At 39.6% G+C, this 16,958-nt stretch overlaps 2 protein-coding genes across 2 annotated transcripts in view; one reads left to right on the top strand and one right to left on the bottom strand.

Moving 5' to 3' along the window:
* The window catches only part of LOC105223972 (sulfotransferase 1 family member D1), a 40,468-nt gene extending 38,640 nt beyond the window's left edge, over positions 1 to 1,828 (bottom strand). The window contains exon 1 of the mRNA XM_049459314.1: positions 1,796 to 1,828. Coding sequence (XP_049315271.1) covers positions 1,796 to 1,813 — 18 coding nt within the window. The 5' untranslated portion in view covers positions 1,814 to 1,828. The remainder of the gene's footprint in view (positions 1 to 1,795) is intronic.
* Positions 1,829 to 1,892: 64 nt separating this feature from the next.
* Positions 1,893 to 16,958, top strand: part of Comm (Protein commissureless) — a 92,202-nt gene continuing 77,136 nt past the window's right edge. The window contains exon 1 of the mRNA XM_049459315.1: positions 1,893 to 2,512. Within this exon, the coding sequence (XP_049315272.1) occupies positions 2,155 to 2,512 (358 nt within the window). The 5' untranslated portion in view covers positions 1,893 to 2,154. The remainder of the gene's footprint in view (positions 2,513 to 16,958) is intronic.

Here is a 16,958-nt window from a genome sequence, read left to right as displayed (position 1 = left end):
CAGTTTTTTATCTGCTCAGCACTGAAGCCTGCAACACGGACCAAGATCGTGCAATTTGTGCGAGCATTCTACTGCGCTGTCAGGCAACCGAAGGCAGCAGACCCACTCCAAACCCGGAAGAGAGCTTGACCGCATTCAACACTCAGTGCCGAGCCAGAGTTGGTGCCAGCTGGCGCGATGTAACTCGCTGTAACTTGGTGCGGGCAATATGCGAAAGTAAGTGATGCCACTAAAAGCGTTCTTCGCTTTAGTAATTATTTTTTTCACTAAATTGCAGTTACTATTGTGCGTTGCCAAAAGGTCAGTTGTAGCAGTGTTCAGGCGCTCATTCAATAGAATTTAGGCAACATGAAGATTGTCTCATGTCTTTGGAGCATTTCACGAGCGAGGTTAATGTTTTTCTCCTTTAATTCCATGTAATAAATACTTGTTTTTTTCTTCAACTTGAAATTGTTTTCTTTTTAACCGCCTAAGTAAGGTGAATAAATCCATGGAGAACACTTTTCCACAAAACATTGTTCACGTGATGCATTTTAAAGAAATTACACGCGCATTAAAGATGCCACGAAACATTACAGCCATTAAAACAACAAACGAAACACAAGGAAGGAGAAGCAGAGAAAGGTCAAACGTGATGTAATAAAATTTTATTTTACGATATTATTATTACGACACAACAGAAATGACCACGGCATTACTACAGATCCAAGTAGATAAACATTGGTGTGTGTGTTTGTGTGTATATATCTGCTTCAACACATTACCAAGAGGTCACGAAATAAGCATGGGTCGGCATTAGAGTCAAGTGGATGCTTCGCTGGAAGAACATGTTCTCATCAAGAATTTTTGAGAAGACGACGGTGTGTTTTGTTTATATATCACTCGCGATTCTTGGAAACTCGTGGCTCAACAAGTGGGTTTGTTTTTACTTCTCGTAAAATAAACACAAAACGCTTGTAGACCTGTGCCTTAACTCGTGCGTGTTTATAAATTTGGATGAAAGTTTAGTGCATGTATTTCGCATTTCATTTGGTTAATATTTTTCTTGCACTATTGATTTCAAGTCTCATTGCCTCTTACGGGATTATGAGCTATCTCACCACTAATTAACATTTTATCGAATTGAAAGGAAAACTTCATACAAATTGTAATTCATTTATAAATAACAAATTTCCCTAAAAATAATTAAGATTTCGTATAAAAAACATATAATAGTCGAACAATAAATACTTGTACATTAAATCCAGAAAAATGGTAAATATCTCGTTTCTAATAGCCTCAGGTTCCCATTTTTAAACAACTGCAAAAACAGTTTAGTTGACTAGTTTAAAATGGTAAGTAAACCACATTGTGTGTCACTGTTTTGCTCAAGATTTCTTTCGTTTGTGTTCAATGATATACGGTGCGGGTCTACACTTGCTGCAATTTAATTCCCCAATTATTTCTGTTCTGTCTCTGCTTGAGCTCAACATCATCAAGCGTTACCGTCCTGGTCCACAACATGAAACCATTTAAGTTTTGGTCTGCCTCTGCCTTTAATATTTATGCATCTGTCCAGGAGAATTTGTTTAGGATAATATGGCCAGCCCACAGTAGCCTATTTAATTTAATGTTCAGATTTCGCTGGCGTATGTTAGCACAGTAGCAGTCAGTTTTCAGTTCATTTGAGGGCCGCAAATTCATAAATTCACCAAAACCCGTAACTTGCATATTCACAATCAACCACAAACCGACTGCTAACGATTAGAGAAAAAGCTTCCGCGGTATACAGCAAAGCTATTAAGTTCCAACTCACTTGTTGTTGTTTGCCCATGTACTTCAGTATGCTCGCGCTCTCCGGGCCAGAATGGCTCGAGTGTAAACAAACACTTGATCATAAAGATAGACAGATGAATAATAAGATCTCAGTGATCGCGTAGGCTAGAGGCCAAGACAATTGCTGCTGTCCAAATAATAGCGCAAGTGAAAACAAATTGACAATTTTACATTTACATTGCGCTGTACCTACAATCGAAAGTGTTTTTGATAATAAAATAATAAAAACTTCCTGTAATTCGTTGATGACGAAACTCGTGTGGTTTGTGTATTTACCTTTTATGCGAGTTAGCGTTAGCAAGCGCGTTGTGTGGATCAGCTGTAAAGCAGACCCTCGAGATGCCAAGTGAGAACTCACGCAGTTACATGACGCTGGCGCAGTTGCATTCGCTTTTAAGGGCTGGCCAGGCGAGCGAGTCGACATTCGTACTCGACGACACAAAATCCGTAAATGTGAGTTGGGTGCAATTCAAGAATGGATCCGACGCCGACTCCCTGCTGCTGTTGGTCAACGATGAAAGCTATATCTCAGCGTATAACAATCGCCCGACTTCTGTGATAATTACTTGCATGATCTGCGCTTGGGTTTTGCTAATTGTCAGCGTAACGGTTTGTTGTTTTGCGCAATGCGGCGTTGTGAAGCGAGCAAAGTCAATTCTACATGGCACTGCGCTTGCAGGCGGCCAACAACAAAGTGGTAAGTATATGTGAACGTATTATAACATACCTGTGAATTTGTAGTGGAGTGCGAGCGGGTACGGAACAATACTGTAGAACAACAAAATAGAGCATTATGCCAAATCACACTCTATTAAATGTCATATTTGTAATTATGAATGAGTAGTTAGCTATTGGCTTTCGAGCGAATTATCTCTTCACGTTTGCAATGAGAAAGAAGCTTTCGTTGAATTGATCAGTGTGAATAAAGCATATTAAAGCATATTTTGAGGCGCGAATATTAAAAGCTCTCATTAAACTGAACTAAACCAAGGATTGGGTTATCCCATGCTCTAAATCTGGCTAGATTTATGTTGAAGTAAGCGCGAACGAAAGATAATGGTGGACAGTGCAAAATATGGGAAACTACGGGAACGACGTCCAATTTAAGAGTAAAGGTACGAAAAAACGCAAAACTCAGAACGTATATGCTTTTAATTTTTAGCACCAAGCCACATTATTTCTAAAACGACATATTTATATAGTTTTTATATTAACACATATATTCGAAGATAGAGTAGAACAGATGGAGCGACACCATTAGGGCGTAATACATAGTTTAACAAATGAGAAAACACTTATTTATGAATTCATAGAAACATTTTCATTTATCGATTACAAGTGATATTTGTTCAAATAGAACCAATGCGTCTCACGTGAAAATATGGAGTTTTCACTGCTGTATGTAGATGATGTCCCGACCGACCTCCAAAAAGGCCCTTGGTGTTGGTCTCCACTTCTGTGGTTTGGATAACCATAATGAAAACCCGGATAACCTGAATAAAAATATATGGTGCATTTTATTAAGGGATAGATTAGGCTTGATATTAAATAAAGTAATACCCAAAATTTAAATATTAAAATTGTGTTTCCATTTTTGACAACAATTTTCACTCCAAATTGAAAAAAGAAATAATTTATTTAAATCTTATGCTTAGTTCAATACCTAAAGTATGTGTATTTGAGACCGATCGGTTAAGCCACCGCTAAGATCACCGACCTTAAGTAATATATAAAGTCAGACGCTAAACTAAAGCAAAGGGTTTCATCATCTAATTCTCAAAAATTCGGCGAAAATAAAATTCACCAATTCATGTGTGTGTAATGTTATATCCATATACATATGTGTGAACATACAGTTGTATATCAATAATTATCGCAATATCGTTATTTGAAAATTGTTTTGGAACACTTTTACACCTTACGTACTTGTATATTACCGGTGAATAACGAATGATTAACCAGCTTTGATTTCCTGGCAGACTATACTCCAAACGTCGGATACATGTCTGCCAATTGATCTATTCACGATTCTTATAATGAACTAGCCTTAAATCTTTAAATAACAGAATAAATATAAATGTATACTGATTTTGAGAAAAAGACAACCCAAACCTCTTCATTTAAATATATTAAATCAAAAAACCATTTAAGCTTTTTAGAAATTGTGAGACAAAGCGAGCTCCATCTTTGCTTCAACCTGTTGAAATATGTACTTTTAGATACAGCAATCCAACTAATCTTCCTAAACCACGACTACATCGAAGTCAACTTGTTTACATAAACACAGGCGAACGGTTCCAACCAGTAGACGCATGAATGCGCACTGCGATAATCCTTTCAAAGCCGAAAAACTGCATTTAACGCAGTAATAATTCAGCACCAGACGCCATTCATCATCACGTCATGTCGCCTCCGCCTCTCTCTACGCACCGCTTCCATGCGGGCTAAACCAAGCCATTGTTGGCCATCTGCTGCACTCAGTTGTCCAAACACACGCAATACTCGGTCAAATGCCGAGCTTAAACTTTGGGCTTAGATAAATGGAAGGACTCAGCTTGAATGTGTTGGTCATGTTGCATGGAGATCCACAACCGAATTGTATGTATGTATGTGAGAAGAAATGTGTGACTACAATGCGGAGAAAGGTTGAGAATCATGAAAAGCGCACGTCCAACGACGTTCTTAGGCAACAACACAACTGCGCTGAAGGCATTAATTTGATGTTCGAATAAATGAGTGAAATATTCGCAATTCGCTCGAAAGTAGGTCAGGTAATACTAATGACGTTCGTGCAAACAGCACAAGTTTCCAGACACAGCATTCAGGATATTAAATTTATATTAGCTTTCTAAATGGCAGAAGTACTAAACCATTCTTTTATCTCAACGGATAAATAGTATTATAAATATGACGATTACTGGGCTTAATCAGTTATGGTTGTTATTTAGAGCGTGCCACAACCCGTTCTAGACTACATTTTATACTCTCAGTTCAACCAAATTTGTGTCATTATGTTATTCCCAATGCATTATTCTTACAGATTCTCTTGTACAGACTGAACTACAATCACTATTACTTCTAACATAAGGCTGTTTGGAATTCGATCAGTTTATTTGTCCTTGCACAAGACAACTCCAAAATTAAAAAACAAAACAATAGCACTAAAACCTGGTATATACATGTGGATATACTGATTACGAAGCCTTCAGTCCCTCAGTAAGATTTTCACCATACGGGTATATGTGTCGATAATCTATAAATTTAAATCACATTTCTTCGCTTAGCACGCTGTTATTACACTGTAGACCACATAAACAAACATTCTCCTTAATTTTTAACTCTCGTAACAAAGTTGCTAAGGAGAGTATTATAGTTTTGTTCACATAACGGTCGTTTGTAAGTCCTAAAAGTAAAAGGGTCAGATATAGGGTTATATATACCAAAGTGATCAGGGTAACGAGTTGATTTGAAATCCGGATGTCTGTCTGTCCATCCGTCCGTCTGTCCGTCCGTGCAAGCTGTAACTTGAGTAAAAATTGAAATATCATGATGAAATTTGGTACACGTATTTCTTGGCTCCGAAGATGGGCAAAATCTGCCCACTGCCACGCCCACAAAATGGCGGAAACCGAAAACCTATAAAGTGTCATAACTAAGCCATAAATAAAGATCTTAAAGTGAAATTTGGCACAAAGGATCGCATTAGGAAGGGGCATATATGGACATAATTTTTTTGGAAAAGTGGGCGTGGCCCCGCCTCCACTAAGTTTTTTGTATATATCTCGGGAACTACTACAGCTATGTCAACCAAACTCTATAGAGTCGTGTCCTTCATTATACAGTTCAAAAATGGAAGAAATCGGATAATAACCACGCCCACCTCCCATACAAAGGTTATGTTGAAAATCACTAAAAGTGCGTTAACCGACTAACAAAAAACGTCAGAAACACTAAATTTTACGGAAGAAATGACAGAAGGAAGCTGCACCCAGGCTATTTTTTTAAATTGAAAATGGGCGTGGCGTCGCCCACTTATAGACCAAAAACCATATCTCAGGAACTACTCTACCGATTTCAATGAAATTCGGTATATAATATTTTCTTAACACCCTGATGACATGTACGAAATATGGGTGAAATCGGTTCACAACCACGCCTTCTTCCAATATAACGCTATTTTGAATTCCATCTGATGCCTTCTCTGTATAATATATACATTAGGAACCAATGATGATAGCGGAATAAAACTTTACTCAAATACGGTATGTGAGCTGAGGTATCCCTTGTGGAAAAATTGTTGTGATCGGACTATAACTTTTCAAGGTCCCTGATATCGAACACGAAGAACTCAGTGCCCAACCTAACCTAACCTAATTTTTCACCGAAAATATCGGTAAATCTCTCAGAATTTAATTCTAATTAATTTTACAGCAAAATAAAAAAAATATGTAAATGACGGATAATGAAATCTCGATTATCACTTTATCATGCGAGAGTATAAAATGTTCGGTGGCACCCGAACTTAGCCCTTCCTTACTTGTTTTATCTCTCACTTTGATTGTGTATCTCTAAAACATGCGCTTTGAACGCATCAAACGCCGCTTCAGGTGTGGAAACGTTGATCTCCTAGTTTATTTTTATACTTTTGCAACCAGTTGCTACATCACATTACAGTTTTACGTATCACCTAAAACTAATCGAGATAGATATAGGGTTATAGATATATAAGTGATCAGGATGACGAGAAAAGTTGAAATCCCGTTGACTGTCTGTCTGTCCGTCCGTCCATCCGTACAAGATGTAACTTGAGTAAAAATTGAGATATCTCAATTAAACTTGGTATGTGCTTAGTACAAAAACAAATTCGAATTCGTAGATGGGCGTAAGAGGATCGCAGTAGCAAAGGGCATCTGTGGACAAAATTTTTTTAAAAAGTGGGAGTGGTTCAATAACAAGTTTAATGTACATATCTCCTAAAGTACTTAAGCTACAATAACCAAATTTGCTTAGTGCAAATTTTTATTAGAGCTTCTACCGACAGTGTGAAAATGGATGAAATCGCAATATAACCTCGATCTTTCCCCATATAACGGTATTGTTAAAAACTACTAAAAGCACAATAAATCAATATCTAGTTACGCGGGAGACATTAAATTTTATCACCGAATATTTGGATCCCGGTACTTATAGTTGACTTTTAATCGAAAATGTCGATCAATGTGTGATATATATAACTGAAATTTAGGGATAATTCTTCTAATATAATAATAATAATATAATGGCATGTCTGTATGTCAGAAAAGGGTTGAATGGGGTCAATACTTCTCTGAGCCCCCATATACCTAAAATAAAGATTTTCGAACTTCCAGGTGACTTTATGCCGGATTTATTGAGTTATCTCAATAAAAATTACAGAGCATGGTTTTACTCATAACAGTGTATCTTTGTGCCTAAAATAGATAAAATTGGGCAAAAACTTGACTAGCCCCTTTATAACTAATATCAGTATTTCTGAACATCCGGCTAAGCTTACTAATACAACTCCCATATATTATATTATATAAGTGTGCTGTTGCGTTATTTTGAATTTCAGGTGACGATATGAAGGTCGATAACTCTATATTTTTAGAATGAATAATAAGAAGGATAATGCAAATGGTCAGAACGAAATAAGATCCGTGAAAATTTTACTTGGTTAATGATTCCATTAATTTCAGCAAATAATTTTGCTTCTAAACCAGCGTTGTCCACGGCCTATGCGCACAATATCGCACGGACAGTGCCAGACACCTCACACCAACATGTCGCGACAAGTGTCTGTGAAAGCACGATTGTGATACTGTATTCAACTTCGTAGGCAAGCAAAGAAGAATTTTGCGATCAGTTGACGCTAGAATAACCAACACAAGCATAACGTGCACACAGTCACGTTGGACAACACTGTTCTAAACCAAAGCACTACCTAATTTATTATGACAATCTGTACGATTTATACCTGTTCCTTTTTAAATTCGTATGAAATCAAACAATTCATCGACCAAAAGCATAAAGTCATAACCCATAGTAAAGCACATTAGCTGATTATCACTACTTCATCAGCTAAATCTTCCATTCACATTAGAGATGTACTCGTATGTATATGAGCAGTAGAGGATCTCTAGAAACGCAAAAACTCCCCACCTACGTGAGTATGTGAGCCACATAATTTTCACATTTCATTAGCTTTTTAAATTTGCCACACAAAACCTTTATGAGGCCAATAAAGCATCAGCTATCAGAAACGTAAAACAACCGTTACATTGCCAAGAACACATACAAATACTTGTGTAAATGTTACGTAGGTGCCTTCCCTCGACACTAAATTCATCAGAGATATTCCAAGGGCGTTGTTGGCATAAAATTGACGCTTTGATAGCTCATTTTGAACGTTTATGATCCCAACTCGCCCTTTTGCGTCACCTTCTCCTCTCCTGCAAATATTTCGTATTTTCTACGGTTACAACCATCTTCAATTGTCACTTAAAAATTCATCGAAAACACGTGTGTATGACATCGCCAAGCGACACCGTACAGCCAAAGAGAAAACTATATTTGAGTCAGGAGTGTATTACGGGTAAATATGCGCAGACTATTTCAAATGATTATACTCGTGTAAGTCACAAATTATGCATTCTTAAAAGTTTTCTAATTTAAGTAGGGATTTCTAAAGAGTTTCACTCCAACAAAGTGTAGGTGAAATATCAGTTCCCTGTATAAGGCTTGAAAAGGGACCAACCGATGGATATTTGATATATTATATATTATTGATATTATTTCAGCAAGGTTTTGGGTAAGTTTTCTACTGGTAATTATGAATCTTTTGTGCTCTTCGACACTGAAAAATGTAGAGTAAATTTCCTATTACGAATTACAACTCAAAAATCAACAAAAAAATAACCACCCTACTACTCATTAAAAGATATACATATTTAATATCTAAATCGCGTCATTGGTTGTGCGTTTTAAGTACCGTTTAAAAATTTATATGTTCATGCGTTGCACTTCGGTGAAAATCTTGTGGCAACAGTAGCTCGAAGCCGCTTGCTTGTGCTTTAAGCTCCTACCTACACCTTCCGTATAACGAGGAAATTTGTGGCAAATTGTTACGATTTTACATAAATTCTGAATATCCCTTTGGTGGAAGCAAAGGCGAGGTCAGGGATATTTGGGGCATTTAGCAAATTTGTCGGAAGAATTTACATGTTTATATATTTGAATTTTAAATCAAATTAGGACCATAAGTTCAAAAGCGTTTAATACTTGTTACTAATATTCTAGTCTTCTTCTTCTTAATTGGCGTAGACACCGCTTACGCGATTATAGCCGAGTTAACAACCGCGCGCCAGTCGTTTCTTCTTTTCGCTACGTGGCGCCAATTGGATATTCCAAGCGAAGCCAGGTCCTTCTCCACTTGGTCCTTCCAACGGAGTGGAGGTCTTCCTCTTCCTCTGCTTCCCCCGGCGGGTACTGCGTCGAATACTTTCAGAGCTGGAGTGTTTTCATCCATCCGGACAACATGACCTAGCCAGCGTAGCCGCTGTCTTTTAATTCGCTGAACTATGTCAATGTCGTCGTATATCTCGTACAGCTCATCGTTCCATCGAATGCGATATTCGCCGTGGCCAACGCGCAAAGGACCATAAATCTTTCGCAGAATTTTTCTCTCGAAAACTCGCAACGTCGACTCATCCGCTGTTGACATCGTCCAAGCCTCTGCACCATATAGCAGGACGGGGATTATGAGAGACTTATAGAGTTTAGTTTTTGTCTGTCGAGAGAGGACTTTGCTTCTCAATTGCCTACTCAGTCCGAAGTAGCACCTGTTGGCAAGAGTTATCCTGCGTTGGATTTCTAGGCTGACATTGTTGGTGGTGTTTACGCTGGTTCCAAGATAGACGAAATTATCTACAACTTCAAAGTTATGACTGTCAACAGTGACGTGAGTGCCAAGTCGCGAGTGCGACGACTGTTTGTTTGATGACAGGAGATATTTCGTCTTGCCCTCGTTCACTGCCAGACCCATTCGTTTTGCTTCCTTGTCCAGTCTGGAGAAAGCAGAACTAACGGCGCGGGTGTTGAGGCCGATGATATCAATATCATCGGCATACGCCAGCAGCTGTACACTCTTATAGAAGATTGTACCCGCTCGATTAAGTTCTGCAGCTCGAACTATTTTCTCCAGCAGCAGATTGAAAAAGTCGCACGATAGGGAGTCGCCTTGTCTGAAACCTCGTTTGGTATCGAACGGCTCGGAGAGGTTCATCCCGATCCTGACGGAGCTTCTGGTGCCGCTCAACGTCAGTTTACACAGCCGTATCAGTTTTGCGGGGATACCAAATTCAGACATCGCGGCATAAAGGCAGCCCCTTTTCGTGCTGTCGAAAGCAGCTTTGAAATCGACGAAGAGGTGGTGTGTGTCGATTCTCCTTTCACGGGTCTTTTCCAAGATTTGGCGCATGGTGAATATCTGGTCAGTTGTTGATTTGCCAGGTCTAAAGCCACACTGATAAGGTCCAATCAGTTCGTTGACGGTGGGCTTTAATCTTTCACACAATACGCTCGATAGAACCTTATATGCGATGTTGAGGAGGCTAATCCCACGGTAGTTGGCGCAGATTGTGGGGTCTCCTTTTTTATGGATTGGGCATAGCACACTTAAATTCCAGTCGTTGGGCATGCTTTCGTCCGACCATATTTTACAAAGAAGCTGATGCATGCTCCTTATCAGTTCTTCGCCGCCGTGTTTGAATAGCTCGGCCGGCAATCCATCGGCCCCTGCCGCTTTGTTGTTCTTCAGGCGGGTGATTGCTATTCGAACTTCTTCATGATCGGGTAATGGAACGTCTGCTCCATCGTCATCGATTGGGGAATCGGGTTCGCCTTCTCCCGGTGTTGTGCTTTCACTGCCATTCAGCAGGCTAGAGAAGTGTTCCCTCCATAATTTAAGTATGCTCTGGGCATCGGTAACTAGATCACCTTTGGGGGTTCTACAAGAGTATGCTCCGGTCTTGAAACCTTCTGTAAGCCGCCGCATCTTTTCGTAGAATTTTCGAGCATTACCCCTGTCGGCCAGCTTATCGAGCTGTTCATACTCACGCATTTCGGCCTCTTTCTTCTTCTGTCTGCAAATGCGTCTCGCTTCCCTCTTCAACTCTCGGTATCTATCCCATCCCGCACGTGTTGTGGTCGATCGTAACGTTGCGAGGTAGGCAGCCTGTTTTCTCTCCGCTGCGACACGGCACTCCTCGTCGTACCAGCTGTTCTTTTGCACTTTCCGAAAACCAATGGTTTCGGTTGCAGCTGTACGTAAGGAGTTTGAAATGCCGTCCCACAGTTCCCTTATACCGAATTGTTGATGAGTGCTCTCAGAGAGCAGGAGTGCAAGCCGAGTAGAAAAACGTTCGGCTGTCTGTTGTGATTGCAGCTTCTCGACGTCGAACCTTCCTTGTGTTTGTTGGCGTGCGTTTTTTGCTGCACAGAGGCGGGTGCGAATTTTGGCTGCAACAATATAGTGGTCCGAGTCGATGTTAGGACCTCGGAGCGCACGCACATCTAAAACACTGGAGACGTGTCTTCCGTCTATCACAACATGATCGATCTGGTTGGTGGTTTTTCGATCCGGAGACAGCCAGGTAGCTTGATGTATCTTCTTATGCTGGAATCTAGTACTACAGATAACCATATTTCGGGCCCCGGCGAAGTCGATCAGCCTCAACCCATTTGGGGATGTTTCGTCGTGGAGGCTGAATTTACCGACCGTAGTGCCAAAGATACCTTCTTTGCCCACCCTGGCGTTAAAGTCGCCAAGTACGATTTTGACATCGTGGCGGGGGCATCTCTCATAAGTGCGCTCCAAGCACTCATAAAAGGCATCTTTGGTCACATCGTCCTTCTCTTCCGTCGGGGCGTGGGCGCAAATCAGCGATATGTTGAAGAACCTCGCTTTGATGCGGATTGTGGCTAGACGTTCATTCACCGCAGTGAATGATAGTACTCGGCGACGGAGTCTCTCTCCCACCACGAATCCAACACCAAACTTGCGCTCCTTTATATGGCCACTGTAGTAAATGTCACAAGGACCTACTCGTCTCTGTCCTTGTCCCGTCCATCGCATTTCTTGGACGGCGGTGATGTCAGCCTTTATTTTCACGAGGACATCAACCAGCTGGGCAGCGGCACCTTCCCAATTAAGGGACCGGACATTCCAGGTGCATGCCCTCAATTCGTAGTCCTTATTTCGTTTGCCATGGTCGTCATCAAAAGGGGGGTCACTCATCCGAGGCTTGTTGTTAATATTCGCTGGGGGTGTTTTTTTACGTGGCGGGTCCCAAACCCAGCGCACAACCCTATGCAGGGGATGTTTCGCCTTCTCACGTTAGCTCGCCTTCAAACGGATGTTCTTAGGCTACCCAGAGGATACTTGGTCAAAGACCGGAAGTCGTGAGCTGCTTGAGTCATATGCAAAAGAATCGTTTCTGGCCACTCCCAAGTGAATGGCGATCAGAGAACTTTCCTCACTTGCGTGAACTTCTACACATGACTCCATCCTCCACTCCTGTATATTTGAATTTTAAATCAAATTAGGACCATAAGTTCAAAAGCGTTTAATACTTGTTACTAACATTCTAGTCATTCTAGTTTATTTTCACATAACTTTTAGTCTTCGTCTCGGTTGCACTGCCTCTAATGAAGCACACACAATTTAGAAATATTATCCCGCCGAGTCATATTATGCATAATTTTGGTAGAAATACTTGTGAATTGACATTCTGTTGCTTTCGCCCTTTACTCATATCTTCTAATATTAACCAAAATTCAAGGCAACCGATTTCCGAACTTCAGTGAAAAATAACGGCGCTAATACGGGCTGTTGTTATGACAATATACTTACATCCTTCGCCTTAACTTTGTGTTTAGCGAATGACTTACTTTTGTTTTCCCATATTAACCGTGGAACCGTGTGTAATGCGCTAATGGTCTGTCTGAAGCAGAACGTTCTATAGTCGTGCAGAAAAATGATCATCCTCTACAAATAAGACTGAGTTAAGAGATTATATTTTCGGCAAAAAGTTAGCCATACTCTATGGGGTCTATATATACGGTATATGGGGGGCTTGAATAGTCTAGTACGATTTAGACAATTTTTAGACCTGAGATGGATTTCAGTACATGGCAAGTATGCGTGGTTATCATCGGATCTCATCTATCTGTCGAAATGAGTTGTCTTGTGCAAATTTGAATAACATATCTTAAATTTCATTAGCCTAGAGGGCTTACATTTAAAAAAATTTACAAACCGCAGGTGCCTCATGTTATTGCGATTCGTTGTACCGTATTACAATTTGTATCTTAATTTGTGGCTTAGTTATGGTACTTTATAAATTCTCAACTAATGGCGTTTTGTTTGCGTGGCAATGGTTCCAATGCGTCCATATACGAGCACATTTTCCCAGCTGGCACAGACAACTGTCAATGTGTTTTAACGTGAGTATCTGCCTACGAAGGCTCAAATCCACGGTGTTTTCTATTTCTAGAAACACGTAGATCAGCGCCCCAAAGCACAAGTGCATGCACAACAGCATGCTCTGGGAGAACCAAAACATGAGTGCTCCACATACACTTATACTTTGGTTCCAATTGGTAGGATGAAAACCAAAAGAAAGCACCCTAGCCACCGACCGCAGTGCGACTCCACATTGGACAAATGCCCTTCCTGCATTTAGGTTTAAACTACAGCCACCACGAATCTCTACAAAGGGCCAAAAACCCAATGAGCAGATTGGAGTTACCTCCAAGGGCTAACTGCTCCCCGTGGTACCATGTTATGATCTTTGGTATGACTTTTGTAACTTTTGGCTACTTCCAGTTTGAGTTCATAGTAATCCCAACTCTAGACTGGTAACATTTGTCGCTTGAACCACAAATGTTTGTTATATAATTGTAAACTTATATAAAAACTATAATATTATTTCAAGCTAATATTATAGCACTTTTCTGACATCTCTGACCATGCCGACATTCAATAAACCAGACATGTGAATGTCAGAGATAGTGCATTTGGATTTTAGCCGCGGGAATATTCTCTTCCCCCTCCCCGCAGGGGGAGCTGGCACAGACAGACAGCACTATTTCAATTTTTTCAGCTTGCTATTTGTTATAGACCATTGACTTGGCTAACCCCATAAAAATTGTCAATTAAAAACGCCGGCTAAGGAACAGCCCCATATTTCATATGTACGTAATTCATCTAAATTTGTCCCAAATCCCATCGTGTTGAAGCGATTTCTCACAAAGAGGAAAAAGCATTAGCCCACCTTCATGTTTAATCAGTATGGTATATGTAGATTGTCCACCTCACCAAGACTAACCTATTAAAATTCAAGAAAGCTTGAAGAGTATCTTCCCGATTTTTCAGACTCTGTATACGACATTTATACAATAGTATGTTGGTGGTAGAAAAAGTATACCTAGAACTTTAGGTAATAAGTACTGTAAATGAATATCTGATCACTGGAGTATGTCTAATTGAAAGGTTAATTTTGTCCATATTTCACTAACAGTATTACCAACTTACAGAAAAAAAATTACCGATTCGAAAAACACACGAAGTATAAATTAAAAACAGTTTGATCAGAATGATACAGAATTGATACAGAAATATTATAACTGCCCTGTTCGGTTGAAATCTGTACATGAGGATTTAATATATACGCCGATGGTATCGTGGCTACATATATAGTCCACAGGTATATACATGAATACTTCTATAAAGTAACTCAACATAATCCAGTATGTTCTATTATAAATATTGCATGAGTATACTGACAAGACCAACAAAACCCGAGCACAATGATGAGCTTACAATATAAAGTGCCAGGCGAATGCTCTCACACACACACACATCAAGCATTATAATCGAATTCCTGTAATAAGGATAACATATGCAAGGATAACAATATGTGAAAACATTATTTTGCCATTATGCTTGTGCATTGGAAATTTATCAAGGAATTGAGCGCAGTGCGTCGAAGATATTACTTGTTGTAGCTATTATTGTTGTACCATAGACACGTACATCTTCGCTGAGTATCCGAGGGAACAGCATTTGCCTTGCACTGTGAAATAGCTTTAAATAAGATAATCTTTCTGGAAATATGGCCGCGAAGGCGTTCAGCTGCTGCATGAAAACTATTTACACTGCTAAATTTGTTGGATCAATCGCATTTGCCACTTCGGCAGGCAACCGACAGCCGCAAGCAACTGATCAGAGCAAAACATTCAGTTGCATTGCACAATCAAATATTTATTTGTAGCTGAGAATTCCATTAGAAATACATATACGCAGAGAATATTTTCAAATATTATTTGTAGCATCTGCCTTCGGTTGCGCACATTGGGCAAACACTTATTCTTGTAGTTGGCGTTACTGTAGTGGTTTAATCCAATTTGTAAACCATTAAATCACGTTAAATGCCGTTTCCGCAGCTATCGCACCGGTGATTATAGACAGTTTTATTGAAGACAATCTCAACATTCAGGTATTCCCACTTCACGCCACTCAATAGGCTTACCTTTAGCTGCACACTCGGAAGCAAAAGGCTACCCGAACGGCGCGGAAATCGGCAATTACAGAAAAGAGAAACTGAGCAGCACAATTTGGGCCTTTTGTAATGTTTGTAGCCATTTCTGTTGAAACAAATTAATAAGATATAAGGGAACAGGTACACCGAATAAATATGTGTAAGAATCGGAGACCGAAGACGCTTCACATGACATCAAAGTGAACTGTGGCTAAAAGGATTGCCATCTCCTGTGTGCTTTATCAATGTTCATTTCCTTTTTGTCTTCACGCCAGTATGTCGTAGATCCAATATTGTTCAATTGTGCAACATTTATATCGTGTTACATTTGTGATTCCTCTGCCGCTCCTTAAAAGACCAATTTCTTTTCACTACTTTCGTGTAAACGGAAATCAATAAGTGGTGGATGCTGATACAAACGACATTTAACTAAAGCCTGTAAAAGATTGCACAATGAGCATGCATGCTATAAAGGCTTGCTTAGATATACTATACATATCGCTCATTTGCTGCAAGACCGGCATAATTAAAAAAAAATCGATTCTCCAGAAAACGCGTTAAAAGTTTTCAACTGACTAAAACCTTACACGGTGACTCCAACCTTACACCTCTTCTCAAGCGGAGCATATAAGAGGTATTCATATGAATTTTTCACTCAACATGAAGTATGATATAACGAACAATTCTGCAGCATTAACTCAAAAATCACGTTTTTTGATTTATGCCGGTCTTGCAGCAAAGGAGCGATATGATTTCAAACCATTTTCTTTCAAAATGTTCCAAAAATTAAAAATCTAAATTTCTAGAAATCCGCTTTACCTGAGGCTTTTTTGGATGTTGGATGAACGAACAGCAAGTTATGAGCGGCACCACAGTCCCATTTATTTCCCAACCACGTTTCAATAATTGCGGTCTTGTCGTATTTTAACACTCTTGCAACATGTTGCCACCTAATGATTGTTTTTATCACCTAAAACTAAGCGAGATAAATATAGGGTTATATATATAAATGATCAGGGTGCCGAGAAAATTTGAAAGTCCGCCCGTGCAAGCTGTAACTTGAGTAAAAATTTAGATATCTTGATGAAACTTGGTATGCGGGTTACTTAGTACAAAATAAGTACGAGTTCGGAGATGTTCATATGTATAATATAAATGTATAAATGTCAAAAAGCCTCAACTTTAATTGTGAGGCGCGATTTTCTCTGACACTGCCCATCTTTCAAAACCAAATCCAATGTAACAGATGTTTCAGATGCATTACAGAACCCCGGGAAACATTTTATTATTATGTGGCATATTAATATTATAACATTTAGTGGTTTTTAAAACTATTCTAAGAACCAATTCACAGAGGAATAGCCCCTCAGAGGCTTCTGGAAGACGGTACAGCATTCTTAGATCTTCTCACATCAGCATTAAATTCCTTCAAGTCATTCAAGTCCGCTCGACCTGATGGCATTATGCCAGCGAAATTTCAGTGGGCGTTACAGGTGTCATGTAGCTGGTTGGCCCACGCGAACT

Source organism: Bactrocera dorsalis, chromosome 5, assembly GCF_023373825.1.
Source record: "Bactrocera dorsalis isolate Fly_Bdor chromosome 5, ASM2337382v1, whole genome shotgun sequence".
Taxonomy (NCBI): domain Eukaryota; kingdom Metazoa; phylum Arthropoda; class Insecta; order Diptera; family Tephritidae; genus Bactrocera; species Bactrocera dorsalis.
This window is presented reverse-complemented; position numbering and strand designations above follow the sequence as displayed.